We start from the raw sequence: 27,971 nt of genomic DNA on the forward strand, positions 1-27,971 counted from the left end.
TTAATCTGCCATTTTCTTGCCCATTGAGCTAGTTTTGTGAGATCCCTTTCCTAACTTTGCAGTCTGCTTTGGACTTAACTATCACAAGTAATTTTGTATTATCTATAAACTTCTACCACCTCCCTGCTTACCCCTTTCTCCAGATCATGTTTGAATATGTTGAACAGCACTGGACCCAGTATGTATGTATTTGGGGAAGAAAGGTGCCATATACATGCAAAAGAGTTATTGTTCTAGTGTTACTTGCAAATGAAAGCCTAATCCTGCAAATTGTTCCACATCGGTATATCTCTGCAACCATATGAAGCCTCACATGGCACAAGGATCTGTCTGGTTATATAGAACAACTTATAAGATCAGAGCCAACGCTGCCTTTTTTTTCCCTTCAAAGTGACCTCACTGTATGGGGAGGGATGTTTTGACTTCACAACACACAAACTGATTGAACACACCCACACACACACACAAAAAAGAAGGAAAACCATTTATAAATGTCACTGTCCAATGTCTTTTCAATTTAACTGTAATAAGATTATCTACACATATCTATAAATATCTACAAGTATCTACACTGTTTGCAGATATGACTCTTTGGTTGTCTTGACTTTTTCCTACACTGCAACTATTATGAAAACAAAACCAAAAACATTTGTATAATCTCTGAAAGAAAAAAATAAATATAACAACTTCATTAAACAAAAGCTTTGGCACTAATCAATGTCCAGGTAACAAATCATAGTGAAAACTCTGAAATAACAGCGACAAAGCAACAGGGCATGTCAGAAAGCAGTTTCCAGCTGACTAATAATATGCACAAGTCTATTTCACATCAGCCTTTTTGAGAACAGTTATTATTGTGTAGTCGGACACTAAAAATTTCACAATTCACTGCAAATGTCAAATAAAAACACATGGTGCTTGCACAAATCTTCACAATTGATCCAGATTTTTGTAATGGAAAAAGTTACAGAAAATATTCACATCTGCCTGTATCTCTTCTGGATAGAGCCTATTGCTGAAGACTGGATAGACATTACTATGCGATCTTAACATTTGCCACCTTCACAAGGTAAGGAATCCTCTTTCAAAAAGATACCTAGAGAACACTGTGGAATTTGCAATGCAGAGGCACTAATATGGATGAATCAGAGGACATAAAATATAACCCATCTCTTTTCACAGAATTCTGTGGAGCGGGGGAGGAGGACGGAGGCACTTATAAACCCACATGGTCAATTAGCGGTTAGATCCTTCTCTGAAATACAGGACTGGCTTGACAAGTGGTGGAACACCAAGCCAAAATGTAGTCTGGATATTCATAATGTGTAGCTGGAGACATATGCCAGAAGCGACATTTTGGGATGTGGACCATCTCCACAAGAAAAGCAACCTGAGGGAAGACATAAAATGTACTTTCCAGATGTAAGAAGGGGCACACAGCAAGCAGCCAGTTGCAAAATGGTCACTGTAAGACTGCAGCTCTGCCAGATATAGGGCCAGCCCCTGAAAAGCATGTTGGGGGGGGGGAATTCTCTAAAAGGCCAGACTGCAATAGAGAGTATTAAGAAACCAGGAAATCACCAGGCAAGGTAGTGTTGTAGGGCTGCTTTGGTGGTGTTCTCATCACCAGCCATCATGACCCCTCTGAGAATATGAAAATATGGCCCAAACTTTAGCTTTTTTTCTGGATGCTTGTAATGACCTTAATACCGATTGTTGGGAAAAATAAAAATCTGTAGCACTGTTCTTGGCCTGGGGCTACATTAGAGAAGCACAAGGCCCCAAACAGTTGCTTGTGTATAAAGTTGCCCCCTACTCATCAGTCATGAAGAGATGGGCTCTGGGAAGGACCTAGCTGGAGGTCACCTGGCAACATCAAAACATTTCCTAACTTTAAGCCCTACTTCCATCGCTAGTCCCCTGGAAAATACGGTGGGGGGGGGGAAGGTCTAAAGCCAAGGGAGCCCCAGTCCTCCCACAGCAGTAAGTCACCACAATCCCACGTGGGTGGCTCTCACGAGGAGTAGGACCAGGCCAAGGGACTGCAGGTGCCCAGGGCCAGCTGCGGAGCACAGGACCCCGCCTCGTTCGGTGTTACCATGATTCCCGCCCAGAGCCCACGTGGGCCAGGCCTGGGCGTTGGGAAACCGAGAGTCTGCGGCTGGCTCTGCCGCGGGCGAGTCACCCCGGCCGGCCTCCGTCCCGGGGCCTCGGGAGCACGAACCATCATCAGTGCGAGGGGCCGTGAGCGTCGCTCACGCGGGAGCGGGACGCGCCCCCTCCGGCTTCGTCCCCGGAGCAAAGCGAAGCGCCGCGGCCAGTCGGCGGATGCCCCGGCCCCGCCCCCGCCCGCTCTCCCCGGCGAGCCCGGGGGCGGGTGGGCAGAGCCGAGCAGCCGGCGCGCGGGGCGCGGGGCGGGGGCGCACACCATGCAGGGCAGGGCGGGGCCGGGCCGGCAGGGGGCGGGCGGGTTACCGCGGCCCGTACTCATAGCTGGGCGGCGCGCCCGCCGCGGAGTAGACGTTGGCCGCCGGCGGGCCCATGTGGTGGTGGTGGTGGTGGTGGTAGCCGTGGCCCCGGATGCTGGGCAGGGGGTAGGGGGCGGGCCGGCTCTTCGCCCCCAGGTAGTGGTCGTAGGCCGCCGCCGCCGCCGGGTACTTGTAGGGGTGGTGGTGCAGGGGCTCCGAGGCGGGGGGCTCCAGCCGCAGTTCGTGGTGCGGGGGGCTGGGCCGGCTCCCGGGCGGGCTGCTCAGCTGGACGAGCCCCCCCGCGCCGGGGACGGGCAGGGCCGGGCTCAGCACCCGCGACAGGAGCTGCTGGTGCGCGGGGTCGGCGTGGAGAGGGGTCCCGCTGGCCGCTTCCCGCTCGTACTCCCGTCGGCTCTCCGCAGCGTCTGCAACACAGCCCGGGACACGGAGCAGGGCAGCCGGTTAGCGCCTGGCCAGGGCCCCCAGCGCCCCCCCCCCGGTCACTAGCACCCCAGCACCGAGCCAGGCCGCCCCCCCCGGGCCACTGACAGCCCAGCACCGAGCCGGGCTCCCCCCGCGGCCACTGACAGCCCAGCACCGAGCTCCCCTCCCCGGGCCACTGACAGCCCAGCACCGAGCCAGGCCGCCCCCCCCCGGGCCACTGACAGCCCAGCACCGAGCCGGGCTCCCCCCGCGGCCACTGACAGCCCAGCACCGAGCCCCCCCCCCCCCCGGCCACTGACAGCCCAGCACCGAGCCAGGGACCCCCCCCCCGGGCCACTGACAGCCCAGCACCGAGGCGGGCTCCCCCCGCGGCCACTGACAGCCCAGCACCGAGCCGGGCTCCCCCCGCGGCCACTGACCGCCCAGCACCGAGCCCCCCCCCCCGGGCCACTGACAGGCCAGCACCGAGCCAGGGACCCCCCCCCCCCCGGGCCACTGACAGCCCAGCACCGAGGCGGGCTCCCCCCGCGGCCACTGACAGCCCAGCACCGAGCTCCCCCCCCCGGGCCACTGACAGCCCAGCACCGAGCCAGGGACACCCCCCCCCCGGGCCACTGACAGCCCAGCACCGAGCCAGCTCCCCCCGGGCCACTGACACCCAAGCACCGAGCCGGGTCTCCTCTCCCCTCCCCACCCCGCGGCCGCTGGCACCCCGGCACCGAGTCAGCGCCCCCTCCCCGGTCACTGACAGCCCAGCACCGAGCTAGCTCCCCCCCCCCACCGGCCACTGACACCCAAGCACCGAGCCCGCCCCGGCCACTGACACCCAAGCACCGAGCCCGCCCCCCCAGCCACTGACAAGAAACCACCGAGCCAGCCCCCCAGCGCTCTCCCTGCGATGCGCTCCCGCCTCCAGCTACTGACACCCCCCCGCCCCCCCGACAGCCGCTGACCCCCCCCCAATCACCCAGCCAGTGCCTCCGGAAGGTGGGGGAAAGGGAATCCCACAGACATTGACCCCATTATCTAGCTACAGACCCCAGCGCCCTCCCTGAGCCTCCAGGGGGTTGGTTCCCCTAGACACTGACCCACCCCGTCGCTCACCCTGAGCCTTGAGAAGAGCCCTAGACAATCAGCTCTTCCTTCTCCTGGAGCTGTTCTCATGTACTGAACCCAACTTTACCCAATACGTTTCAAGCACACAGAAATTTTGAGGATTCAGTTACCCTTAAAACAGGAGGATGGAGGGCTGCTCTTAAATCCTCTCACACAAATCCTAGTGAGAATGTGCATGCCCCATGGAAACACCCATTGCAAAAACTGCTCGTTGTAAGCATGAGAAACTTTTAAAACTGCCTTAAAATTAATCCCAGAATGAAAAGAGTCTCCCGTGGAATGAGTGGGAAGCAGAGCAGATCTGAATCCATGAGTGTCACAGACTTTTAGGGAGTTCAGTAGATGCACAGATTATGCTGAAGATAGGGGTACAGAACGGGAGTTATATTATTTCATGTCCTCAGTAACAATATATAGCTGCAATATTTTGCAGCAACAGTCCAAACCTCAGCAGTTACAGGAACATTGCTGTAGCATTGTAAGACTTCCATAGCATTTTCTTCCCACAGAGGGGTCAAATGGTGTCACCCTAACTCATGTTTAAAGTAGATTTGTCTGTGAGTAGCTGCACTAAAAATCCGTGGGGGTAGCACAATCTGGTCTGATGAGTATTTTTTGTCCTGGATCTTTTAGTCTGCACCAGCCCCAACAATCACAAACAGGGAAGCTTAGAAAAACCTTCTCTCCCTCTCTACCCATGTGAACTTTTCCATTTAACGTCACCACTTTTAAAAAAGGAAAGCCTTCAATTCGTTTCGCTGCAAAGACTAGGTTAAAAAAAAACCAAAAATCTAAAGGCGGGGGGGGAGAGGAGAAAATCCAGGGGAAAAAAAGCAATGATTTTTAAATGAAGTGTTTAAACATTGTGTTCAACAGAAATCTGTGCTCCTGGGACAATACATTCTGACTGTGATAAATAGAGCTGAATTGACTGACAAGTTTGTACACGCTTGAAATTTTTGCAATTGTGTAACACTAAACAAATACAGACTTTTCTTTATTTTAATAGGCCTGGAGTGTGCTGGGAGAAAGGCCCCTGGTTGTCTTTGCAGTTGTTTACTCTGTGTAATGGAAAAAAAAAATCAATGAAAAGTTCCCAGTGTGTATGCTTAAACCATGCACTAGGTTAAATACAGCTCCTGAATATTATGGGATCTACACTGAAAACAACCAACTTGCTTTTTCAAAAGGGCAATGCATGCAAAGCATCTTTAGGATATATGTGATTGTGGGTATGTCTCCATTTGTAAACTAAACATTTTGTCAAAATGCCTGAGTGAAGGAAACTCAGAATTAGAAGCATATTAGGAAGGAGGGTGATATATCTTAGTTTAAATTGGAGGGAAAAGCCAGTGTCAGATACTACAGTGATGGGTGTTTTAGAAATACTTTAAAAGATTAGATTAGGCCCAAGATGTATGCTTTCTTTAAAATGAAAACAAGTTAAGATTATTTTTAAATATAATCCCAGTTATTAATAGAAATGTTTCAAATTTTTATGTCTCAAAATAATTTGGATTTAAGCATTCCTTTTCTGCCTTGTGGTAGTGTATGAAAACCCAAGTTGAAACTGACTAAAAAAATGAAATTCACCTGTGCAGATTTACAGCAATTATTGGTGGAAGTAAAAACAACAAACACCCAAGCAACACCCCCAACCTCTCCCCCGACCATAAAGGGTAAAAGGTAAATGAAAATGTTCAGCCTCTTGATTTTGATTGATTAATAACACAGGTAAGAAGATATACAGGATATTTATATGTCCTTTATGTAAACTGAAAGTGTGTGCAAGTCTGTGAAGATGGAGGAAGATGCAGGAAGCTCACCTTTCTCAGTCCCATTCTGATGTGCAGGGGAAGATACTGGATTCCTGGACCTGGCGAAAGCACTCATCAGAGGAAGGGCCCCTGGTCTGTGATTCCTGGGCCTAGAACAGGAAGAAAAGAGCAGCCGAGCACTGTAATTGTTTCAGTCTAAAGGGCACTGCCTACACATTAGGGAATTATATTGCTCTGACTAACATGGCCCTATTAATAACTCCAGTATGCAACTAGGACCTGATCCCACCCCACTGAAGTCAATAGGGCTACTCAGGTGCTTGAGGCTAAGCAGATGCTTAAGTTCCTTGCAGAATGGGGGCCTTAATATGGTTAGTAAAGGACAGCAGACTTACCAGTCTTCTGGATCACAGTCTCTGAATCCTTTAGCGAAGGGGTTGCTGGCAATCTTGAGTTGTGTGATCTGAAAGGAGGGGGGAGGGCTTTGAGTGGCACTTGCAGATATTTCTGATTAGAGAGTGCCTACTCCTTTAACCTGGCTTCGGGGACAAATCAACCGAGTTTCACCCAAATACTATGTGCAGTCCTGGTTCCTCTTGGAAAATTATAGGCACCAGCAGGTTTGAGAGCTCTCTCTGCTTTGGAATACAGACATGTGGTTTCCCTCTGCTCGAAAATGCAGCATTGTATGCTATCTAATATGAGTTCAAGGCGAAGGGAGAGGCAGCCCGAGTCTGCAGCTAAAGCTGTGTAAATGCACTTGTAAGAAAATGCCACATTATATGGGTCACCACCAGAGCAGCTAAGACAAATCACTGGATAAATCATACTTATGTATTTATTTAATTCGCCAGGGAGAAGGCAGGACATTTTCTATATTTAAGCAAATCCACGGATAAAGTATGTGATTGTGAGTTTCCGGAATGGGTTGAAAAACAAACTTTAAGCCCCTCAGTGACAGTTCCAGCCTTAGAGGTCAAACTGATAGAAAGCAGGAGAGAAAGAGCAGCTGTCCTGAGCCATCAGGCAAATGCCAACTTGGGAGGGATGGGGGAGCCCCTTAAAGGCGCAGCACCCAGCTCTCAGCCCAGACGTCTTTGAATATGTGGGTTTTGGATGTTGTCCAAATAATAATCGTGGATTTTTTTTATCTGTGTAAATTTGTTTATTTTTAAAAGCTTGAAACAATTACAAAGGGTGGGATCTACACCTTTTGCTTCCTGGGAACAGGCACAATTAACTGCTAACAAAAATATAAAAATAATCAAATAATAGCTAATAAAATAAGCGGTCTAACCTTCCTACAAGACCCAAGAGCTACAAAGGGAAGAAGGACTCTGGCGTTCAGGCAGCTCTGGGTGTTAGATAATAATATTTTACCTTGCACTATTGCGAAAGATCCTTAATTTGAAACCCTAATTATAGACACGATTTGCTCCTCGGTTTATGCTAAATGGATGTTATTTTAAAAAAAACGACTGGATTTAAAGCTACCCAAAATATGTTCTATGGTTCGTGTGTTCCTAACGAACAGACCCAAGGATGGCGAATGCAGATAAGTAAAATAGCATATTTGTCCAAACAAATTTTGAGTGACATTTCGCAGCGTGAAGGCTGTAGTTTCCCAACGAGCCCGGGTCTCGGGTTTACATAGGTAATGATGTCCCTCTGGATTTGAGGAAGTTTTCTATGGAGTTAAAATTGCAAATCTGGAGCTCACGCAGCTTCCTCAGAGTGCAACAATGTAGCTTTGGAGCAGGGCTCCCCGAGCTATCAGATTCCATGAAAAGTCAAGGAATGGCTTTAGCAGATGGATAGGAGGACATCTCCCTAGACACCTACCACAACTCGAATGGAGACTCAGAGACTGACACTTAAAAACCACAGTTCAGCTCAGCCGTCTCGTGCTCCAGACCTAGAGAAATCTTCAGCGAGGCGGCAAAGGCCAGCAGATTGTTTCAGGGAAAACAGGCAGAACTCAGTCAACGCTGTTAAACGGGTAGGCGGTGGCTCTGCTGGCCCATAAAAGCTAATTCAGGCCTGTTCCAAAGTCCAGTGAAATTGACTTCAGCGGGCTTCGGATCAAGCCCTAAATGGTTTGCAGTTCAAAGACTTATTATTTGGTCTCCTTGCTCCCTTTTCTCTGAAAGGAGGAGGAGGAGATCTCTAGCTCCTAGGCTTTGGGGCGACTATCAAATAATTTAGTACCGCAGCTTGTTGTACACATGAGAAAATTAATGCTTAAGATGGAACGTGTGTTTCTAATACAAACAGCAATTTAGCTTCTCTACAATTATAAATCACTCCGATGACTGTTTAAATAATAAAACTGTATATTGAAAAGGTTATACATTATCCTCCCAGACTAACTTGTGTTGTAGTCTGACATTTCAGATATTACATTGGTTTTGGATCCAATGATCAACCCAACGCAACGGAATGATGTCTGTGTTCCCTTTGTTATAATCACATCTTTGTTATTCATGTTTTATTTGGTTTCTCACTGAATGCTTAGTCATTTCTGCTGGATCACACAGACATATTTTCCCCTCTTCCCCTTAACTAAAGTCTATAGCATAGTAATATACTTGCTAAGAAGATTTTCCCTCAAACTCTCCTTATGCTTTATTATACACGGTAATATGAGATATACAACAATTCTCTGGAGAACATAACAAGGGGGATCCGTCTAGCAATCCCTGTTTCAGTCAGTGCCTGTGACCCCGAAGGGCTCTTGCTTCACAGTTGCTATAGACTTAACATATTTTTTTCTTACAGAATCCGAAATGCACATTTGCAATGCTGCTGGGGGGAGGGGAGAGAGAGTGCGTGTGCGCCTTTTTAACAAGCTCTAATTATTCTAATCGAGATAGACAGCAAAAACAAACAAACAAACTCAATATGACTCTTCACGTGCGTGTTTTAATCAATATGATGAAAAAAGTGCTTAAACCCAGAGCATCTGGCAGCTCTCTGATTAGAAACGGAATCTGAGTTTTGCAGATCTGGCATAACTACTTTTTTTTTTTTTGCATTGAGTTGCTTGAAAACCTTATTTAGAAAATCATGCGATCTTTTTTTAAATTAAAGAGAGAGTGTTGAAAGGCGATTGCATTTACCCAGTTCCAAGAAGCTAAAGACCCAGTCTATTTATTTGTGTACCAACAAAGTTTCCATTGGCCGGGTATTACCTTTTAAGCATTGACTGCTCTGAATTAATACCCCCGCCCCTCCTTCCCGGATCTCCATCCATCAAGGGGAAGGTTTTGATAAATGAAGTATCGGAGGGTTTGTGTCTCAGTAATGAACTCCAGATCCTCACCCTGTGATTCTGATAGGCGGTCACGGCGGTGAAGCGGGTCTCCTCGAACACAAACGTTTTAAAGTTCTCCTCCGCATACTTCTCGCTGTCTTTCCTGGGGTCCACGTAGACCACATGAAAACGGGGCTGGTATCTGTGCATGGAGTTCAAAATGATCTGAATGATAAAACGAGCAAGGAGATCATAATTGATTCATTCTACACCAGGCCGAGCGCTGAGAGGAGAGCACCGCGCTATGGGTATTGCACCCCTCCCTGCACAGTGTCAGGCTGGCAGCCTGGAAATGGTCTCCTGGGGGTGGGGTGGGGGTGTCAGAGAAACAGCAGGGTTGCAGCTCCTCTGAGGCTACGTCGGTGCATAGTATTGATTCGGGTTAATGAAGGATTGATTCTTGCTATGCAGTGAAACGCTCCGCACAAGCGCTGCAGAAGGGGGCTCCCGTCTGAGCGGGATTCCCCAGGGAGCCTGCCCCCTTTGAAGAGGTGACCTCACTGGGGGAAGTTTGCAGGGAACAGAGAGGAGCTGCTACAAGCCCATAGGATCCGCTATTCAATATAAAGAAAAGGGGGGATGGGGGGGGTGTACCTGAGCTACTGGGGAGCACTGAACTGAATGGAAATAGGCGGGAAATCTTGGGACATACCCAACATATGGAACAGGAATGGGAGGACCAAAATGGCTATCAAAAGAGAACAACGTTTAGTTAACTGTGGGCTCCAGCCTGTTTTCCTTAAACACTCATTGTTCCCAATGCAGTCAGTGCCCATCTCTCTGAAGCCAGTGGAAGTGGTGGGGATGCAAGGAATGAGGGACTCGGGCCCTCAGGGGAAAGTTCAAAGCTAAACTTAAAAAGTGTCCTATGCCTCCTCCCCCTGGGCCCGACCCAACCCCTGGCGTCAGCATTGGGGCTGGCAGCAGATATGACATTTGGGGTGTTTCCAGTCAGAATGAGCAGTTACTGAAAGGACCCGATCCACCATTGCCAGATCCTTGCTAGATCGTTCAGGCATTTTGACACCAGGTTTTATTCCAGTTAAACGTGTGCCCTGGGGGTTTCCTTTTCGTGTGTTCAAGAAAATCCACGTGCTGAAGATTTCACGTGCCATTCTCCTCCCCTTTCAGTGCCCCCGATTGGTTCCCCTCCCTAACACTTACGTGCCCGTTGTCATCCAATAAATTGTTGGTCAGCTTCAGTTTATCGAAGGACACTATTTGTTTCATCCACTGGGCTCCTTTAGCAGGAGAGTCGGGGTGATAGTGAACTCTCCCTGGGGTAGCAGGGTCAGCTTTGCCGGCCACCAGCCAGGAGGAGCTGTGGAAGGCATATCTGCAAAGGAGAGGCAAAGCTCTGTCAATGGCACTCGTGATCCAGTTGGTTAAACATGTGCCTGGTAACCCACAGTTTAATCGGAGTTCTGCTCTGGACTAGCCACGTAGGCAAGTCCTTACAAAAACTCCAGGGTTCTCTCAAGTCTTTCCCCATCTACACCATGGGAGGAGAACACACGTGGGCTGATCCTGTTCTTAGCCAAGTCACTGGTAAAATTCCACTGATTTCAATGGTGCAGAATCAGGTCTAGTTAGCTAAGGCCAGATGCTAACATTCCTACTCACGTGAGCAGTCCCATTCAAGTCAAGGGAACCACTGGCTACTCAGCCTGAGTAGCCATATCAGCATTTAGACTCTAAGATTTGAGTTAAGTATTATTTTTGTCGGTGGATTCCCTATAAAAGCCTCTAGGCTGCTCTGGGAAGGGAAAGTCTAGTTTTTACACAATTAAATCTAGCTGGAAAGCTAGCGGAACAGAAGGAGAGCGCTTCCGAACTAATGAACGGCCTCTCCTTCCCAGAAAGCCAGCGGTAAAACGCCAGACTTGTTGACAAACAAAAGGTTTTCCTAAGCTCTCTGGTGGAATTCGCAAAAAGGAAAATTTGCGCGACAGGGAAAAATTATAGCTACCTGCACATATTTGGGATGGAAGCCAGAAATGCTACCGAATAAATACAATTTAAAAAGTGAAAGGGCACCCTTTCCACAGTAATGTTCTGGCTTTAAGTTAAAAGTGGACATTTATGTGCAGTTTAATAGCGGCTCCAGAGTTTAGCAGTCTTGCTACAGGTTTCAGAGTAGTCTTGCTACAGTCTTTCAAAGTCCATATTCAACGGTAAAAAGCAGAGAGAGCAATCTTCTATGCACGTGTTTACTTTAAAAGCCAGTGTATGCACAGGGGGAATTATACACCATTGGAGTTGAGCAGAAACATTACTTTTTAAAAAAAAGATATTCTCAATTGGATGTTACACATCCCATTTCCCCTGACAAGCAAACATTTCTGTAGCGCCTTGAGAATTTGGATATCTGTCTAAATATTTATATATTCGACGCTGAGATTCATATGCACACTGGCTTTTAGGCGTCCTGATCTGAAGCGAATTGGATAATGAGCCTTTCACTGTCTTCAAATTAAAGGTGTTACAAATCAAACCGCATCATTGATTTGTGAGCCGCCTATTTCCCAGGTCGCCTTCCTATGCGCTCACTGAAAACAGAGAAAGAATTTGGAGAAATATGCGGTTGGCTTTGTTGGTGATTTTCCGAAGTGGCCTCAGGCTAGGACAATACAAGCTCTTTTCAGTGAAACAGAAAGAAAACTAGTCTCGGAGGTTAGCGCGCACACAGAGCAATACCCATTCCCTTGCTGTCCACAATCACCCCCCAAAAGCAAAAGCCTGTGGGGTTATTTAATACGAGGTGAAAAATGAAATGTGGTTCTTAAAAGGAGGTCTCTCCGGCGTGGAATCTCCACGAACATTGATAAATAGCGAATTCTACAAACACTTTTCCTCCTAAAATCGCTGGGCTATAGTTATTATGCTGAGAAAGCAATTTTACAGGCAGCAATTACCTTGTTTTAGAAGATTGACATTTCTCCCTGCAGATGCAGTTTATTAACATAATTTTAATGTTTTTTTTAATATGAGAATTTGGGGCGAGTTGTTTTTCCCCCCGAGATAAGTAAGAGTCTCATAGTCATGAATTAAAATGATTTTATTTTTACCCACTAATATCTATGTTTTGACTGTGTGTACCTGCAGAATATCCTGTTAGGATGAGGGAATATTTTACTTTAAAATATGTTAGGCCGAATTCTGCTCTCAGTTATACCGACGTAAATTCGAAATCACTCCTAAACTCAATGGAGTGATATGGAATTTACAGCGAATCACACCGAATCTGACTGGCTGCTCCCAGGGCTAACTACAAAAAGAGGTGGCACCTTTTTATTACAGCCCAGATATTGTATTTTAAAACAACCTCCCCACCACCACCACCACGTGTGGTATTTGGAGAAATCTTTCCTTGCAGTGAGGAAGCCGCAACGGATTCAAAACAACAAATCGAGTCCACTAGACTTTTAACTTCAGCCCAGACTTAAAGCACATCGAGATTCAAACTAACTAACTGTCCCCGTGATAGAGAAGAATGCGTCTATCATTCGAGTCCTGGGGCTAATTAGGTGATGTCATAGACCCTGGACATTTGAAAGCCAGGTCAAAAGGGGAGCTGGAGGGCAGGGGAGTAGTGTGAATCCATTGCTGGGACAGGAGATATAGATTTAATGGCAGAAGCCAACCTAGACCCAATCTATTTTTTTAAAATACATATTTCACCTTTTTTCTGCGAGAATTACTCAGGCTGTCGTGCATGAACTCTAAGCACTCGTGTAGCTGTAACCAAGCCTAATTTATGAGCTGTATGAAATATTAGGAGTAATTTTAAACCCCAGGTTCAAATACGTTTCAATTAAAAAATTCTCTCACTCAGCATCTTGCGCGGAGTAGCCGGTCACTGGGGTGCGTTTCACACCGGAGAGCTGCCGGGGTTAAGAACAAGGCAGGGAGGGGCGGGGGGGATCGTGTTAGCGTTTCTGTCCTCCCTCCCTTCGCCATTCAAAAGCAGGGCCGAGCCGGATCCAAAGCCCACTGAAGTCAGTGGAAAGGCTCCGACTCGCTGCTTTGGGCACTGAATCGGGGAAATGTCATTTCCATGTGTCTCTTCCCCTCGGTTCTCCATCGCAGTCCCGGCTAGGGGACTCAAGGAAACGCTTATTCTACTTGCCGATATCTTTTGTCGTCCACGGGTACAAAATCCATTAACAACATGTAATCAGCCATGGGGTCCATTCCAAAGATCTTCACCTGGAAAGTAGGGAACATGCGCCTGGGGCAGGAGAGAAAAACCACAAGGCGTGTGTCAGAACAACCGCCAGCTCCTCGCCCGCAGCGAGCGGGGACTCGCCTCTGGCCACATTTCACTCCGTTCCCTCTGCACGGGGATAGTGTCTCTCTTGCAGCTAAAACCCGTTCCTCCTTTCTGGCTGCAGATCGATGGACCAAGCCCAGAATAGGTGAGGAACGAGGGTGAGTTAGAAACACTGTATTCATCCCTGGAGCCGGGGGAGCTGGAGGACTTGACAGATCAAAGGTTTACAATATTGTGGACTAGAATCAGCTCGCGGGGACGCTGAAAATGCAACAGATAATGGGAGTGGGGGGTTCCACTGAACAGACGTAGGGCCCAATCCTGAACGCCTTCCCCAAACAGACCCCACAAGATCAGCCCCTAGCGCATGCATGAAGTTAGGTTAGCCGAGTATTTTTACACTGATGTCAAATTGCCTTCTAGGAACCGGTCAAACTTTCCTATTTAAAGAAGTCGCCGAAGGGACATGAAAGAGCTGGGAACCGCTGAGAAATTAGCTTCAGTTCAAAATACCTCTATGGGTTAGCGAGTCTAGATGAAGCTAACACAGGGCTCCTGTGTTTTAATAACGAGCTGTTATTCCTGGGGGGCGGGGGAGGCTTAGAGATGCGCCAGGCTGGCGGACAATCCGAGCGTCTCTCTAGAAAGCTGCAGCTCTTGGTGGCGCTGTCTGTGTCTCCCCCCGACCCCCATTTCAATAGCGTGTGAGAGAGGGGGGTTACTTTCCCTGCCATTTGGCAACGTCCCCCCACCCCGCGAGCTGTTTGCACAAGGTTGAAAGCTCGTTAGTTTCAAGAGTCTCTTGCAGGGTTGTGCACAAATGCCTGATAGTTCCCCGGGGCTGGTGGCGGGGGGGGGGGGGAAGGGGGCTTTATAAAGGAGCTCCCGGGAGAAATCTGCCCGTGAACTCGCACATAAAACGTTGGCTAAACATTCAAGTTTGATTTCTGTGATTATACCTACAGCTCTAAATCCTGTGAACAATCACCTAGAAAGCAGAATGTCACTAGGACGGGAGAGTGGCGATCTTTTTCCATTCCCTTTCGGGGTCTTTCAGACATATCTCCACAGCTCATGCTCGCTTTCCAAAAAAACCAAAACACAACAACAAAAACACACACAAAGAAAAACAAGCCAACCAAAAACCAACACAGACACACACACCCAATAAAACAGACGAAATCTGTGCGGGTAAATAGCAAGAGAGGAGACCCCCCAGCCTCACACACGCAGTCCAACTGATCCTAGCGCATCTCTCCTATTAACTCCCAGCCGAACAGCACCGATCTAAAGAACTGCTGCGTTTGTGGGGTCTGAACACGCGTCCGAGCCGCTCACACACTGCAGGGAACGGAGAGGCTCCAGTTTTGCTGCTTCTCTCTCAAACCCTCCAGGAATGTCTACCTTTTCACACCCACTTTGCTCGGCTCCCTGAGGTTAAAGCAGGAGTGAAGTGTGTGTGTGTGTGAGAGTGTGAGTGCGCGCTGCGAGCTCTGTATCCCTGTCTCCTCTCCGGGACTAGCTGGACTGGGACTGTCGCCTCCACAATGGCAAAGGAAGACCCGTGAAATACGCCCAGAAGCCCTTTGAACTCATTTACTTTCTCGCCGGGCTAGTGGGGTAGGTGTCATTTCTGACATTCCATCCCCGCTGTACCGAACACACACGCTCCAGGCCAATGGGGCTGGGGGGGGTGTCTGTGTCTGTCCTGGGGGGTGTCACAGCGTTCCCCCAGCTCCCTACATTTCCTGACGCGATAGTCACTCGGTTCCCACAACGGTGCTTGCTCCTCGCACTCGCCCGGCGCGCTCGGACTGGGGGACAGACGCTCCTTTCCAGCGCCGAAGGGGCGCAAGGCCCCCAGCTCTCTGCTCATTTTGCAGCCGACTGACCAAATTGGGTCTCGGCATCTTTACGCTTTCCAGCGAGGCGCGCGCTCCGCGGCACTGTCCCCAAGCCGGGCAAGCGAGCATGGGGCAGCTCCCCTCCCGGGCAGGCTACCGAGAAAAGCGGAGAGGGGCTTTTGTGGGTCTCTCGTCCGCATTTCCCTCTCTTGACTTACACCAGGAAGGGGCTCGTTCTGCTTTGGCACCTTGACCCGCACACACAAAACCACCCAGCAATGCGTTTGGAGGCCAGAATTCGCCAAAGGCTGCGAGGTAAAGGTGAACTCAGACGAGCTAGTGCAATGGAATATCAACCCCCCACACACACACACCCTAGTACGGAACAAATGCGCCAAGTGACAGTGCTGAGGGGCTGTTTACCCCAAAGCTCTGGTCTGCTTCTCCTTCTGTGGTAGGTTTGCTTGTTTTGCAAGGCGAGCAACCAGCGTGTGGGGTACTGCAGAAAGCGCGTGCAAGGGAACTTTAACCCACCCGCCTTTAAATTTATCCACACTGAAGCTCCAGGGGAAAAGTAAAAACCTACATTTAGCAAGGAGGGTGACTAAGAAACCGAGCCCGCTTCCCTTGACTTCATTGGAACGCGGTTATTTCTATTACACCTTTTTTTTTATCTCCAGTAAATTTTAGCCCGGTTCCAAACCCATAAATTCCCGGAGTTTTTGTAACAACAACAATTACTGCTGCTTATTCTAAACAGCCTAAAACGACACAAGCCTCCATGAAAACACAGGGCGCTCCAGAAACCAACGGGAGGTAGCAAGCTAGTTAAGAAGCCAATTGTGACGCTTTTGGTTGTTAAAGTTATACCAGCTCCCGAGGAAAGCATAATATTGTCATACGTTACTGATTTGTTTTAGCAAAGCAACACGGGCATTTAAACCGCCCTCTAGTTAAAAGATTTAAACCCTTATTAACCTTAACTCCGGTGTTGTTTTTTTTTAAATGAAGCTTTAAACAAACAATTTAGCTTGATAAACCCCAGCTAAAAAAACACCTAAGGCCAACACAAGCCACCGTGAAAAGAAATGAGCCCATTAACAGGGCGCAGTAGGGCTACCTGGAAGCAGCAATCTGCCTGTCAGATCTGTTTGCGTGTTTTATTTTACCACCAGTTTTACATCCCTTGCTCGGTCAATTAACCCGTTCGTCATTTAAACCCACTCTTCGTTTTAATATCAGCTCCGCACCTGGACAGTTATTTCACAAGAGTCTCCTGTACAGTCCTTGCCGAGTTATTTATAATACCGCAGTTCGGATTTCTCCCTCTGTCTCACCCACCCCTCGCTTGTCTGTAAAATCAAAAGGACGCTTCAGAGCTAAAAAAAATCCTCTTTCCCCGAAAGGCTCAGCTGGTAGCTAAAATGGCCTTTTCCGTTCAAAAAATTAAAGCCAGAGAGACTCGGATGCGATTTGTATTCAGTGACGGCGGGTCATGGTGACACTAAAAGCATTAGGGGAAATAAAAGGAACAATCCTGAGCAACATAGTAGCGGCTGCAACCCGGCGCGAAGAAATCTCCCGTCGGAAGGGCTAGTCAAACCCAGAGCCCCGCCGCGAAGACTAGGAAGGAGACTATACTCCGTATAAGGCCTGGCGCTGAAGGTACAGGGCTGGCCTGAGAAATGCTTTGTCTACATGAGAACAAGCACGCGGGGGTCTGATTTTCGGATTCTCCCCACCAACCCCCGCACTGCAACCGGACCAAAGCGGTGACACGAGCCTGAGCGCTACAAAGCTCCTGCACCCGGGTTTGGAAAACTGATTTTTTTCCCCTCTCCCCGCCATAACCCTTAAAATCAACAGAGGCATCTGGCCTGTCTCTGGGCTAGAAAGCAACAGCCTGGCTTGTGGGCTTTAGAGATGCTGAAATCTTTGCCTGGTGTATTGCTCACAACAGACAACAGCTCGAAGGACACGGGGCATGATTGCTGGATTCCGCAGCCTTTTAAAGGTGAAGTTACAGGGGGTGCCATTTGCTAACCTGCTCATCAAGGTATTGCTAAGTGATAGGATCCACCACATCAGTAACGACCGGGGGAAGTCACTCTACAGACTACAAGCCACAAGTACAAACTCCCATGGCTAAAGTCAAGCCAAGCGGGTCTTTGTTACCGCTTGAAGAGCAGAGCGCGCCTCAAAAGGCCGCACAGAAAGAGTGACACGACACGGTGTTTGCAGACACGGCCCCAGCGGGCAAAGATTTTAGGAAGTCTTACAAGAGACCACATCGCAGTGAACCCTCTTTATTCTCTCTCTCAAATGCTCTAAGAAAACGAGGAGCTCACAGCAGCTCAATACCAACGCAACTCAGGGTCAGTTTAGCTATTTCACTTGAGATCACAATCCGATGGAGTCTAATTAAACAGACAGGGTCATAATCCTGCCCCCCCACCAGGGTAGCTGTTGAATTAGCCGTAGCACAGAGCTTTCCCTTTTAAACACGATAAAACGTTCGCTTCCTTTGTTCATTTCGACGACGAAGCTTTATGCTAACTGGGTGTGCTGCCTTCTTGGGTTTACACGGATGGGTTCGATCCGGCTTTGCTCAAACTGGTAAACTACCCACTGAAATGGCTGGGAGATTTACGGGAGAAAAGGATGCTGGATGGGGCCCCGTAATTACTATTCTCAGCGCTGGTAATTTGTGGATTCCAGAGAAGGAAATGTGGAAAGTACTGGGAGCTGCTGTGGCTTCTTATCTGTAATCTCTTCACGCGCGCTCTAAAACATCCGAGCGGGGATCCATTTCTGCCCCAGAAATACGTTTGACCGGAGGTGGGTGTTAAACGGATCCTGCTAATCTTGTTCGTAAAGAACAGTGTCCTCTGCAAATAAATCTGATTTTAAATCTGGCGTTTGAGTGTCAAAGGCAATGTTAATGGTACTGACTCTGGTGCAGTACGGTAATCAGTCTTCGACGTGTTACATAACTTCCCCCCCCCACACACACACAAACACAACTTTCCTATTCGAATCCGTGCTGGGGAGTTGTGTACATTGTAATGCACTGCTGTTAACTCGGGTATCTGTACGGACTTTCACAGAACATTAGCTCCACAAGAAAATTGCCGATTCTGCTCTCAAAGCAGCGCGGGGCTCGAATGACTTTGTTGAGGGCTAGCAAGCTGATTACCCCGACAAAGGGGATAGTTTACAATTGTCCGTTTTCTTCTGTCTTTGCTCGCTAACATTTCACAATGTTAAATGTGACGGGAGCCTCACGCTGCTCTTAAACGCAGCACTAACGTGTACGAGGCATGAGTCAGAGACCGAAAAACAACAGCGGCTCATTGGGTCGGGATCTAACCCCGCAGCCCTCGGCAGAAAGGGCCGGAGCAGGGCCCCCGCACAGCGAGGAGCAGCCCACGGGGCGCTCTCGGTTATTTCGTTGTCACACCGGGACATTTCCCGCTGGCGGGATTATAAACGTTACGATGCTTTAAGCGCGCAGTAAAAACGTATTTTCCTGCGCTCGTAAAACCGATCACAAACAAAAAGCCGAGGGCGCCCTAGGGTAGCGAATTGGGTGGAAGCGGGGTTCGCTGGGCTGACAACTCTGGGTGCAGGGCTGAGCGGGGCACCGGGAGAGGGACCCTTGGGGGACACCCCTAGGATTGCGGGCTCTGGGGCGCTGCGTGCGTGCGGAGGGGCCGTGAAATGGCTTCCACACACACCCACCCCCCAGCACGAACCTGCGGTTTAAAGCTCGCCCTGGCTGAAAACTCCCTCCCTGGGCCTGCCGCAGCCCCTGCGAGCGGGAAAGCGCCACTGACCTGCCGGCCTTGGTGACGATCATCTCGGTGCCCAGCTGGTTGAACTCGTCCCACAGCGCCTTCATCTCCAGCTGCACGCTCACGTTGGCCACCTTGGGGTTCTTCTTGACGGGCGCTTTGGCCGCCGGCGCGGCGGAGCAGCCCGAAGCAGCAGCCCCGCCGCCGCCGCCGCCGCTCTCGGCTGGCTCCGGGCCGGGCGGCGGCGGGTTGGGGCCCGAGCCCGGGCCGCCCCCGAACGGGTAGCCGTGCTGGTGCGGGTGCTGCTGGGCCGAGCAGGGCTCGTAGTGCGGCGGCTCGGGCTGCCCGTAGGGGTCCCCCGGGGAAGGGGAGAGGTGGTAGCCGCCGGAGGCGTTCAGGCTGCTCAGGCTGTTGGCCGTGAAAGCTGCAACATCGCAAAAATGGGACAGCTGGGTGAGCCAGGGGCTGGAGATGGCTGAAATCATTCCAAAAACAGGCGGTCAGGGCTCGGCTCCGGCTCCCCGCTCCCCCTGCTCTGCGCGCCCGCCGCCGCCGCGCCCGCGTCTTCACTGCGCTCCCCGGGGTGCCCTCCCTCGCCCCAGCCCCGCCTCCCCCCCTTTGGGAGCTGCTCGGCTCCCCCGGGCGGGCGGGCTGAGCTCGCGCTGCCAGGAGCCGAGGCGCTGCAGAGCCCGGCTTATCTCTGCAGAGGGCCTCCCCTCGCCGCAGAACCGGTTCTCATTTCTATTTAGATAAGGCGCTGCAGGTAATGGGCCTTTCCTCGCCTAGGGACTGGAGCCCTGACGAGTTGATTGACAGAGGAGTGCGCCTTTTTAATAGCCCGCCTGACACCCATTTTTCACTCCCGAGCCAAAAAAAAAAAAAAATAGGCATCGCCCACAGGACCCTCCACTAATAAACAATCTACACGCGCACCGTGCAGGGAGAGCTCCATCCCCCAGCAAACAGGCATTGGAATCAAGCAAACTGCCTGCACAACAACCGCCTAGTCCCCGGGAAGCGCTGGAATTTGTGTTCTAAAGTTGGGAATACAATATTATTTGCTTTGCATAAGATGCAGGACTGAAATATTCCTGGCCACACGCTCTAGCCTCTCTGGATGTTTGTTTTCTTAGATTATTATCCTCCCTCAGCCCCCCCCCCATATTTGAGAAGGATTTTTTTTTAAAAAGCCCAATCAACTCTTGAAAAAGCGAGAGAATTCCTAGAGGATGCGTCCATAGTCTGCAAATCGGTGATTTTTAGCCCTGTCTCATTTGCCGATCCCTACAAAATTTAGAATGGATCTGCAGACCCCTTTGGGCATCTTAGACATCGTCTGAGGACTCCCCAGGGGTCTGCGGAATACAGGTTGAAAGCCACGACTCTCGAGGGATATGGGTAAAACTAACAGAATGGTCACTGATCGGGGTAACAGAATGATAAGATACCGAGAGAGAGTTTTGTGTTTACAATAAAGTGGGGGAGGAAATAGAATCGTTTAAAAAGACGAGGGTGACCAGATCTTTCTAAAGAGCTTTGACACGAGCACAGGATTGTTTTAATTGCGGGTTTAGGACGTTAACAAACCGCTCTTCGGGTTCCAAGTTGTGCTGTCTGATTAAATCTCCTCGCAGTCAAAACGTCATTAAAAACAACACCGCTCTTTGATAAGCCTTCCTAGGCCTCTGCCATTTCCACCTCGTTTTGTCTCGGGAATACTGTCTTTTTCCTGACGTTGTTAATATTATTTACTCACTACAGCTCAGGGCTGGTCTCTTAAGTAGCCAGGAGTTGCGATAACCAGTTTTTTTATTTCCGTTTACCGACTGCAATTATTATTTAGTATTTTGACACTTTGACGCAGCCATGGCAAGGAAATCGGCTGCAAAATACACATTCCCCCACTTACATTCAAAAACAAAACCCCGGCACAACTGCTCAGAGGTAATTCCCCTAAAATCCTGCATCCCCCGGATTTGCTCCACCCGCTTTTTTTTTAAAATGCATTTTCCCTCGCGCTCCAGCGGGGCTCTGACTTCTCAGCTCCCGGGCTCTGATCTGCAACTGCCCCAGCCCCAAGGTGAACGAAGCTCAGGTCCGGGCTGCACTTACCTTCCATGTCTCTGGTGACGGTGCTGAAATGCATCCTCTGCGGGTGGGAGCCGGGGCTGAAGTGCTTGCTAAGGCCACAGCTGGGCTCCTCCAGCGCTTCCTTCCCTGCGTGCTCGGCGGCGACTGAAATCAGAGAGGCGATACTGAAAGCATTTGCCTTGGGAGACAGAGGGCTGTTCTCGTCCATAGAGGAGACCGATGCAGCAGCCTCCCCCACCCCCTGGCCTCGCCAAACGCTCCCCCCGCTACCACACCATCCAGCCAGGCACCACGCGCCGCCAAGATCGAAGCAGGGGCCGCCGGAGGACGCCGGAGAGGAAGTTTGCAGGGCGCCTCCCCCCGCCAGTCTGCGCTCCAGATCCCTTCGGCGTCTGCGGAGCAGGCGGATCGGGCCCGGCCAGGCGCGGCTCCCGGCGGTCCCGCAGCGTCTTCCCCCGGGTGATTTCTGGCCGCTCTTCCTGCCCCTCCCGCTCGCAGCAGGGAAAGCGGCTCCCTTCCAGGCGCGCGGCCCCGCTCCGGGGGCGGCTGATGTCACATTGGAAGCCTGGCGCGTTCGCCTGCCGCGGCCGGGGGGGAAGCTGCTGCCGCCGCCGCTGCCCGGAGTCTGTCCAAAGGCTCGGGCGCTTTCCGCGCCTCCTGGGCACAGGCAGGGAACCGCCGCCGCGCGCACGCCGCGGGGGTGGGGTCGGGGCAGGTTGTATTTAAATGGCCCCCTGTCAATCACGGCGCCCAGGCTGCAGGGAGCCGGGGAAGGGAGGGTGGGGGGAGAAAAGCGGCACGTCACTGCGGATGTCCGGTCGAGCTAAATACTCAGTGCCCCCCCCAGCCCCCGCCCCCTCCAGTCGGGGGGAGCCGTGACACTCCGCCGGTGGCTGGACACAGCTCCCCGCAGAAGCAGGAGAGGGACCGTTCCGCAGCCCTTCCTTCGGCAGCACGCCAGCCAGGGCTGCGAGGGGTTCTGCTCGGGATGGAAAACCAGGCTCATGGTGCATTGATTGTTATTACCCGCAGCGCTTCCTCGGGCAGACTCCAGCCAGGACGTTCAGCATTTTGCTCGTGTCATAATGAATTCGTAAATAACAATAATTAATAAATCAACCGTTCATAATGATCAGCAGCATTGTCATGGGCCGGGCCGCAAAGACAAACCAACCCTGTGTGTCCTATCAAGCTGTATGTGTGGTACAGATTATTATTATTATTATTCTAGCAGAGGATAATCGCCTTGGTTGGTGTTTTTATTTCCATTTAAAGCTATTTTCCTCCCTGCTGAATCAGAAAAAAAGTGTGACTGTGGTTTGTTCTTTAACATACAGTCTGTTGATTTAAAGATTTGACGGAGACGTACTTAGAAAGTTTGCAAAAATGTCTGTGTGAACCGGCTTCGTATTGTATCATGGTATAGTTCAGCTTGAGTAACAAAAAAATAAACGCCTTCCAGGGAAAAATTCCGTACTTAGAACAGGACTTTACAGACAGGTGTTCCATAATATACTGTTTTCAGATTATATTCAGATTATTAATCTAGATCGCTAGATATATAAATCTGCTTAATTGGCAGTCACGTGCAAAAAGTTATCCTTGAAAGGGTTTCACCTTTATCAAATGCAACGTTGTAAGGCCAAGCAGGGAAACAGTATCGCCTTTCATTGCTATAACAGACCCAGCATATGTGCAATGCGATACTCTCTCCAACCATATCAGCCCATAGGATAACCCAAGGCAAACACACCTTGTTTAGCCGTCTCTCCTCCTCTGCGTCAAAAAGGCAGAGGCATTGGACCCGAAAGAGTCAAAAACTGCACCTCTGGCTGCAAATTGAGGAACACAGCCGAAGTCCTGCCAAGTTGCTTCCAGGTGTGTGTCCAACGTGAAACCCATGGGCGCGCTCCTGGAAGTCACAAAGCGCTGGGGAATGTTCTCAGAAACAAGCCAGCAGGGAACGCAGTTCTGATTGCATAACGCCATCAATGCAAAGGTGGTGCACTGGGTTTCTATATAATTCCCCTGTACATAGCCTGAGGGGTCGAGTCTCATACTGAAATCTTATTATCTTTGGATGCGGTAAAATATGAGCAGAGAGAAGTTCCAGAATCCTGTTACATATTTGACCTGTGGTTTTCAGCTTAAGGCTTTACATTATATTATGTTAGATATTATTGTACATTGTTATTTCAGTCAGCAGCTTTTCAGTTCCCCGGTCTAATAACTGAGCCATGGAGGGGGGACAGAATATTTGATAAGCCTCCTGTCTTTTGGAGATGAACCGCACTGATTTTGTGTACACGAAAAGTGGATTCAAAACGGCAACAGTAAAATCGTTGGTGTGACAACGAAACAAATCTAAAATCTCTTACTAGACCGTTTATTCTAACAGAATCTCAGCTATATGGCACGGAGCTGGGGACTATTACCTAGAAAACAATTCCATCTCAGCATCCGAATTTACTTCGGATTTCCCTTAAATGTCCATTTTCATGGAACCGAATTTACAAGCATCTAATTTTATCACCCAGTCGAAAAATCGCTAGGTGAAAAGTAAATATCTCCCAGGTGCGGGGGGGAAAGATCCACCCAATCCAAAGACCCCAAGCTATTTTTAAAGAGGAAACATTTCACAGGGCCTTCGTGTATCCTTTTCTCTCTCTCTCTTTTTCACTTTCATTTGTCTGCACGAGCAGTTTTATCAAATCCCTCCCCGAGTCCCCTGTGATTTGTTTTGCTAACTTCACGGAAGGCTGCTTATTAGGATTTCTCCCTTTTCCATTATACACTTTAAAGAAAGGGCCTTGACACCACCCTAGTCTCTGGCGAGCTCCTTTCTGACTTTGTGTTAGTAGAAGTCTCAGTTAGGAGCGCTCTGTTTGAATGGGACTGGGCCCGATCCTGCTTAGTCGAACACTTTGTCAATTAAAACTTTACCTATAAGGGGAGGATTGACCCACCCCCGCTAGTCCATCAAGATCGTTAGATTAAGTCTGCAAAACTGCGTTACACTTGGGAAGCGGGCGCGTCTTCAAACCCTCGGGCAGCGCCGAGCACCTCTGTGAACCAAAGATCAGCTCTTCGCAGGTTTCAAAGCAGTTCTCTCATCTTTAAAATAATCAGCCCGTGGCGGGGGGGATGGAGGAGATTTCCGATAACACGTCAACGTCTAGGATATTATTGACATGACACCTCAGAGCTACTTTTCTATTTCACGCCACTGAAAATGTCCCAACACGGATGAGCCTAAAACCTCACCCGCACGTGAAATGAGCAGCTACTCAGCCATGTACCCTCGCCCAGAGACAGGAGCAAGCTTCCTCCGTTACTTGCCAGTCGTTTGCACTGGATACTGCACTAGGAAGTCATAAAACGCCATCAAGAAATGGAAGAGAAAGCCTCCGTGTTCAGCAATGCCCTGGAGGTTAAAAGCCATAAACCTATCTACAAATGGAATACTTTCACTCGCCGGCTACTCGCCAGCCGCACGGTGCGCGGGGCTTGTGGCAAGGGTTTACCCCCGTTGACCCTCTCCGGGTCCCCAAATCCTAAATAACCCCGAAAGCCCGGATCCAAGGACAGAGCTCCAGGGACACTTTCCTCGCTGTCGGGCAGAGATTAGGGACACAAGGGGACAGTGGCACCGTCACGCGCCCCCAAACTTTTCACTCGACCTTCTCCGAGCAGCTGCCCAAAGCGGCGAGTCTGCGGAGACGTCTGGTGAGATCGGTGACACACGAGGAACTGCAGGCCGAACACTGTGAATCTGGCGTCAATTCGCAATGGAGGAGAACCAGGCCTTAAAACAAAGCGACTCAGTTCCTCCCAGCAGAGCCTGCAGGACTAGGGTGTGAGATCTCAGAGGGAAATACTCCCTGCTCATCCTGTAACTCGGGCGGATGGAGGGAATCCTCTTCCACAAATCCTGGGGAGTCCCCAGGCACTCCTCAGCCGCAGTGAGGCTTACGGCGAGCAGGCCCTGGGACTAGCTGGGAGCGCAGGCCCGGGGTTTGGAGACGTCTCTGAGATAAGGGCGACATGAGGCTGCCTTCCTGCTTCACGTGTGTCACCTACCTGCTGCCACAGAGCCCCTAAACCAGGAACTATCCCGGTGAGAAAAGACAAGAGTCAAGCCTCGGGGATGCGGAGGAGGGGGGCCGGGGAAACCCCCTTGCCAATAGGAGTCAAACGGAAGGAAAGATGCAATGAGCCAGAGTTGGGGTTTTTTTTTGTTAGAATTGTCAGGCCGGGATAAAACGATCCCGCCAGATTGACTCCAATGGATACAATGTGAATTCCTCGGCAGAGACCTTCCTTTCAGGCCCTGCCAGGCGGGTGAGGCAAAAGCCACCGGTTCTCCCAAAGGGGACCACGTTAAAAGCTCGGCTCGGCTTTGGCTGAGTCCCCTGGATTCTTGTTTAGAGGCGCGCAGCTTTCCGCTCTCCGCCGTTTGCCCGCTGAGTGCGGTTTCCCCCGCTGCGCTGTTGATTTTTGCGGATCTGCCTTTAGAGCGTTCTGAAAACGGGACGGGAAATTGAAACGGCCGCTGATGGGACCCCGCTGTAAACTGCGCCACTGGCAGATGAGAGCGAAGGACAGAAAAATAAAATCACCCTAGTCCCATGCGATTTCCCAGCTCCGCTTTCCCTCCGAACGGATCGTTTCCCGTTTCTTCTCGAAATTGCTTTCCAGCTCCGAACTACTGGCAACTACGCGCTGCAAAAATAGGTGCTGCCGCAGATGCGTACGATGGGAGAGGGGTTTCTGTATCTTTAACCAACCGGAGATGTCGTAAACCAGCCAGGGGAAAGCCTGGCCAGTTCACGGCTAGAGCGAGCGTTTAAAGCGAGGAGAACCTTCAGTGCCAAATACTCCGCGAACCAGAGCTCCCGATATTTGCGTGGAAACCATTCTGCACGCAGCTGTTTAGTATTTAGCATTAGTGGGTCCTAACTGAGGGGCTCAGAGTTACCTGCTCGCCTTCCTCCCTATGTAACTTTCGTTTGGTTTCTGCTGCGACGGCCGGGCAGCGGAGTTTATCCGTAGGTACTAATATCTGACGGGTCGGAGCAGTTCCCTGTCCCTTTTGCCGTGAGAGGACAGACCTGCCATCCCCACCCCACCACCGGATTGGCCAGGACAAGATATTTCCATTTATTTAATTTCAAAAGGTGCCCCCAGGACCGGAAGTGGGGGAAGCTGGCACGTCCAAACGGGGGGTCGCGGGGTGCGCTCGGCTTCTGCCTTAGCTCCTTTCGTCAGCAACTCGAGCTACCAACAACAACGCGGGTCACTTAACCAAGACATTGGCTGGCTTCGCCTTTGCAAAGGAGCCATTGGGGATGCGGGCTGCCTTCATGCCTAAGGCAGGGGACACCTCCGGTTACTTTCTATATCACTCGGTAGCTGGCCCAGGATTGCACTGCAAGGGGGTTTACATGTGATAAACCTCCCCCCCCCCGGTTTTTGCCTCTCTTGAACCAGGTAATTGCACAGGAAAGGTCCACTCGCGGTTAACCATTTCCTTCCTCCTGCTGATGACATCAGCTAGCAATTGACAGTGTCACAGTGAAGCACATTCTCCACTCCGGCCTTTACAGAAAGCGCTAGAAACGTTTATTTCGTACATCCTCGAGATTCCCACGCAGGAAACACAAATCCGTTATTAAAAACTCAGCACCAGATATTTCCTCTCCAGGGATCACGGCTTAAACGCCCGCGAAGGCAGGCGGGAGACCAGATAAAAGCAATACACGATTTTTTTTAATTGCAACCCCCCCCACTCCTTTGATGTTTCCCCAACTCCCAGCCATTCCAAAGACAAGCAGCGATCCTCCCCCAGCCTGGAAAGGGTCAATGCCGCCTACGGAGGCAGAGGGCTGCGAAAGAAAGGGATACTCACGACACCGCTCACAGAGGGTCAGCATTCGCTGCAGCTGCTTCGGGTCTGAGCCCCGGCCCCGGGCGGCTGCCCTGTTTATTGGGACGCTGCCCCCTGGGCTAGGGAGTGGCGGGACTTTTGCGTCCCCATTGGCCTAAGCCGCAGGGAGCAGCCGGTGCTAAACCCCGCCGGCGGAGGCTGGGGGCTTGCCGCACGCCTGCCCCCGCAGCCCCACTCGCGATATGCTCCCGCGAGGGACTAGGACTTGAGAACGGGCCGCCCGCCTCTGCCGGGCGCAGAAGGGACAGCGGAGCTGTAGCGAGTGGCACCGGGCCCGGAGCGCTGTCAGTGAAGTTCCCCGGCCGGCTGCCCCCCCCCTCGGCCCCCCAGCCCCTGCACTTCCTGTTGGCTGCGCCTCTGGCGCCTCTCCGCCCCGCAGCCAGGTGCTCTCTGCCTGCCCCGGCAGCTGTGTCCCGCCAGCCCGGCCCCCGCGCCCGCGATGGCTCAGCCGCCCGCACCTCTGGACGGGAGCTGGGAGCCCAGGTGAACGAGACCCCCCCCCCACACACACACTGTTCTGCAAAGGGATGGACGGGGCGGCGCTGGGAAGCGAGGCCTACAGGAATCACTGCGCTCCGGGGACCAGACGGAGTCAATCCCCCAGGAGCGCTGAGCGGGGCGGCTGCTCCCCAGTTCAGCGCAGGGGAAAGGATCGAGCCGAATCTGTTCTCTGCCAGGCGGTGCTGCTCGATCCGAGAAAAGTGCCCGGTTCTTGCAAATCCCGCTGTTGTTTGCCACTTCTTTAGCCAGCTCCCGATTGCTGTGATCCAGGGGTGTCTTTCCCTGCCCTCCTTAGACCCATCTTCTCTTTCCGCCCCCTTCGGCCTCTACCCCACTGGCCCCCTTTTCCTCCCCTCCGCCGCTTCTCACTCATAAATACATAACCCCGTCAGTGCTACCGCG

At 50.8% G+C, this 27,971-nt stretch overlaps 1 protein-coding gene across 5 annotated transcripts; it reads right to left on the reverse strand.

Annotated features, from left to right (window-relative positions):
- Positions 1 to 480: 480 nt before the first annotated feature.
- On the reverse strand, positions 481 to 27,145 carry TBX1 (T-box transcription factor 1). 5 transcript variants are annotated; one of them, XM_044990498.1, is made up of 9 exons: positions 25,202 to 25,281; positions 21,143 to 21,265; positions 19,073 to 19,505; positions 13,249 to 13,350; positions 10,284 to 10,455; positions 9,129 to 9,284; positions 6,202 to 6,269; positions 5,855 to 5,955; positions 481 to 2,893 (listed from the first exon to the last, which is right to left on the reverse strand). In XM_044990498.1, exons 2-9 carry the CDS (start codon positions 21,174 to 21,176, stop codon positions 2,472 to 2,474), a joined length of 1,488 nt encoding a protein of 495 aa, XP_044846433.1. In that variant the 5' UTR covers positions 21,177 to 21,265; positions 25,202 to 25,281; the 3' UTR covers positions 481 to 2,471. The 5 variants fall into 5 exon arrangements, with proteins under 5 accessions (XP_044846433.1, XP_044846431.1, XP_044846430.1 ...); XM_044990496.1 differs by lacking the exon at positions 25,202 to 25,281 and adding an exon at positions 21,397 to 21,662; XM_044990494.1 differs by lacking the exon at positions 25,202 to 25,281 and adding an exon at positions 27,030 to 27,145 and having other exon boundaries at positions 482 to 2,893.
- Positions 27,146 to 27,971: the final 826 nt, after the last annotated feature.

The sequence above is a fragment of the Mauremys mutica genome, chromosome 16 (genome assembly GCF_020497125.1).
Source record: "Mauremys mutica isolate MM-2020 ecotype Southern chromosome 16, ASM2049712v1, whole genome shotgun sequence".
Taxonomy (NCBI): Eukaryota; Metazoa; Chordata; order Testudines; family Geoemydidae; genus Mauremys; species Mauremys mutica.